The 2952-nt window shown below is 43.5% G+C and overlaps 1 protein-coding gene across 1 annotated transcript; it reads left to right on the forward strand.

Moving 5' to 3' along the window:
• Positions 1 to 976: 976 nt before the first annotated feature.
• LOC113409016 (olfactory receptor 11A1-like) lies at positions 977 to 1939 on the forward strand. The gene has a single exon (XM_026662544.1). It carries the CDS (start codon positions 977 to 979, stop codon positions 1937 to 1939), a length of 963 nt encoding a protein of 320 aa, XP_026518329.1.
• Positions 1940 to 2952: the final 1013 nt, after the last annotated feature.

A 2952-nucleotide genomic window follows, 5' to 3' on the forward strand; every position in this document is an offset into this window, starting at 1 on the left:
GGCTCTGAAATGCTAAAAGCAGTAACAATTTCAATTCGGTGAGTCTTCATCAGCATGGAACAGAGCCTCATCTTTCTCGCTTCATTTGTGGTGTGAAAAGGGGTCATTTTAAAACAGTTCCTTTTCAGAGCTGAACTAAATTTAGTTACTAAGGGCCAGGTTTTTTAATGTTTTTAGGCTAGATGCAGATAGATGCCTACTCAGATTTTCAAAAGCACCTAGGCACCTAACTCCCATTGATTCCAATGGGAATTCCAATGGGAATAGGCACTTAAACTGCTTAGGTGCTGTTGCCAATCTCACTAGGCAACTATCTGCATCTTTAGATGCCTAAATACCTTTTGGAAATCTGGCCCCAATTTTTGTATTTAAGATAAGGAGAATTGTTGATAGTTCAAATTATATTCTTACATAAATATTCAGAGAAGCTAGCAACTAATAAGAAGGTCTGGGGAACCAGCAAAACTGAGACAGTATAGATTGTAATACTCAGTGAGTTACAGGTGGGATTTTTGTAGTTTAATGGGAGTTGCATGCCAAACTCCCATATGCCCACAGCAAGTAAACATAAAGAAGGGAATATTCAAAGCACCCTAATAGACTCGGATGCTCAGTTCCCATTAAAATTAATGGGAATTTGGCATCCTAATCCCCTAAGCAGCTTTGGAAAATCCCATCCAATGTTTTTGTGACAATTACATGAGCGATTGTTCCTATCATTTCATTCCATTTGGTCCATCTTTTCTTGAATACCTCCATGATTAATCTAATTCAGGCAGTAAGACATCCCATTTCTCTCAATTCGTTGGTGGTGGTCAATCTTCTTTCAGTAGATGGTGTTTGGTTTTGCAGCCATAGGGATGAAAGCCATTTATTGACATAGGACTGCATTTTAAAGGCTGGGTCTAGTCCCAGAATCTTTCTGGTTTATTGTCTGTCTGTGCTTGATTTATGTGCTGTGCTTTCCCTAGAAACCATGCACATGACAGATGTCGAGAGGGGAAATCAAAGTGACATTACAGAATTCATCCTCTGCGGGTTCAGGAACCTCTACCCATTCCAGACGGGTCCCTTTGTGCTGGTTCTCCTAACATACATCACCACCATGGCTGGGAACACCCTGATCATTGTCACTATTCTGGTTGACAAGGGCCTCCACACCCCCATGTATTTCTTCCTGGGAAACTTGTCCTTCTTGGATATCTGGTACACGTCCAACATAGTCCCCAAAATGCTGCAAGGTTTCTTGGCTGAGAAGGGCGTGGCGATCTCCTTCAGTGGCTGTGTCACGCAGCTTTATATCTTTGGCTCCCAGGCTGCCACAGAGATCTTGCTGCTAACGGTGATGGCTTACGATCGCTACTTAGCGATATGCAACCCTCTGCGTTACATGACCCTCATGAACTGGAGGGTGTGCATTAAGCTGGCATCCTGCTCTTGGCTGGGTGGCTTCCTCTTCAACCCAGTGCTAGTTGCCTGGATTTACAGGCTACGTTTCTGCGGCCCTAATGAAATCGACCATTTCTTCTGTGATTTCATGCCCCTGGTAAAACTGTCATGCAGTGACACCCATCTGATCACTTTAGCATCATTCCTGCTAGCAGCTACAGCCACCCTGATCCCCTTCTTGCTAACCCTGACATCCTATGCATTCATCATAGCAGCGATAGTAAAAAACCCTTCCAGCACCGGAAGGCAGAAGGCCTTCTCCACCTGCACCTCTCACCTTACTGTGGTCAGCACTTTCTATGGGGCTCTGGCCATGGTCTACATTGTGCCAAAAGCCAACTCAGCCGTAAACCTAAACAAAATATTCTCCCTGCTCTACAGCCTTGTCACCCCATTGCTCAACCCTCTGGTCTACTCCCTGAGAAACAAGGACGTGAATGACGCCCTGAGGACCATGGCCGCTAGACTGATGGATTTTCGAAGGAGATAAAGTAAAAAAGGGAGCGTGGGGGACTTTAAAATGAAAAATACTGGGCCACATTCCCAGATGGTGTAAACTGACATAACTTCATTTGAATCAGTGGAGCTGTGCAAGTTTGTACAGGCAGTCCTCGACTTTATGACATTTGACTTAAGACAAATGGCACTTACGACATTTATAAATTGAAGTATAAAATCAACTTTACGACGCTGGTTTTGACTTTATGATGCTCCCCCATTCATAACATGTATGTATGGGAAAATTGGTTCAGAGTTATGACGTTTTGACTTAAGACGTGATTTTCAGGAACCAATTGTGTCTTAAATCCGAGGACTGCCTGTACTAGCTACAGATCTGGTCCATGCCCCACCCCGCCAGATTTAACAGACAAGGGAATCCCATGTTGTACTCCCAGCTGATCAGGATGAATATCATAAACCATTTCCCAGAAACATTTTCTCAAAAATTGAACTGAGTTCACATCCAGACCTGCCTGAATAAAGATTAATTTGGAATTAATTATTGTTGTTGTTTTTCTTTATTATTAAGGTAGTTAACAAAGATTGTAGTCAGAACTGGGGCCTAGTTCTGCCAAGTATTATCCACAGTCCCTGCCCCCAAAGAGCATAGAATCAAAAAAGACTTCAGTTTGCCCACAAACAGCTGGCTGGATGGACAGAAGAGTGGTTAGCATCCTACTTTCAGAGGTGGGAAACCCAGATTCAATGTATTGCTCTGCCACGGACTTTGTGTGTGACCTTGGGCAAATTGCTTTGTCTCTGTGGGCCAGATTTTCGAAGGTGTTTAGGTCCCTACACTGCTTAGATGCTTTTTTAAATCCCACCAGGAGCTAGAGTCACAAAGAGACTTAGGCACCTAACTGCCACCTTAGGTGCCTAAAAACCAGAATAAGGCCCCTCTGGGATTCTGCCGCCAAACCCTATGGAAACTTAAACTTGCTCAGTGCTCAAAGCTTGCCTACTACTTTGGAAAATAATGAAAATGTCATTGGGCTATAGAGA

This window comes from Terrapene carolina, unplaced genomic scaffold (genome assembly GCF_002925995.2).
Source record: "Terrapene carolina triunguis isolate 2854851 unplaced genomic scaffold, T_m_triunguis-2.0 Scaffold28336, whole genome shotgun sequence".
NCBI lineage: Eukaryota > Metazoa > Chordata > Testudines > Emydidae > Terrapene > Terrapene triunguis.

Coding starts and splice junctions, on each gene's coding strand:
- LOC113409016 (XM_026662544.1), top strand. CDS start 977: ATGCACATGACAGATGTCGAGAGGGGAAATCAAAGTGACATTACAGAA.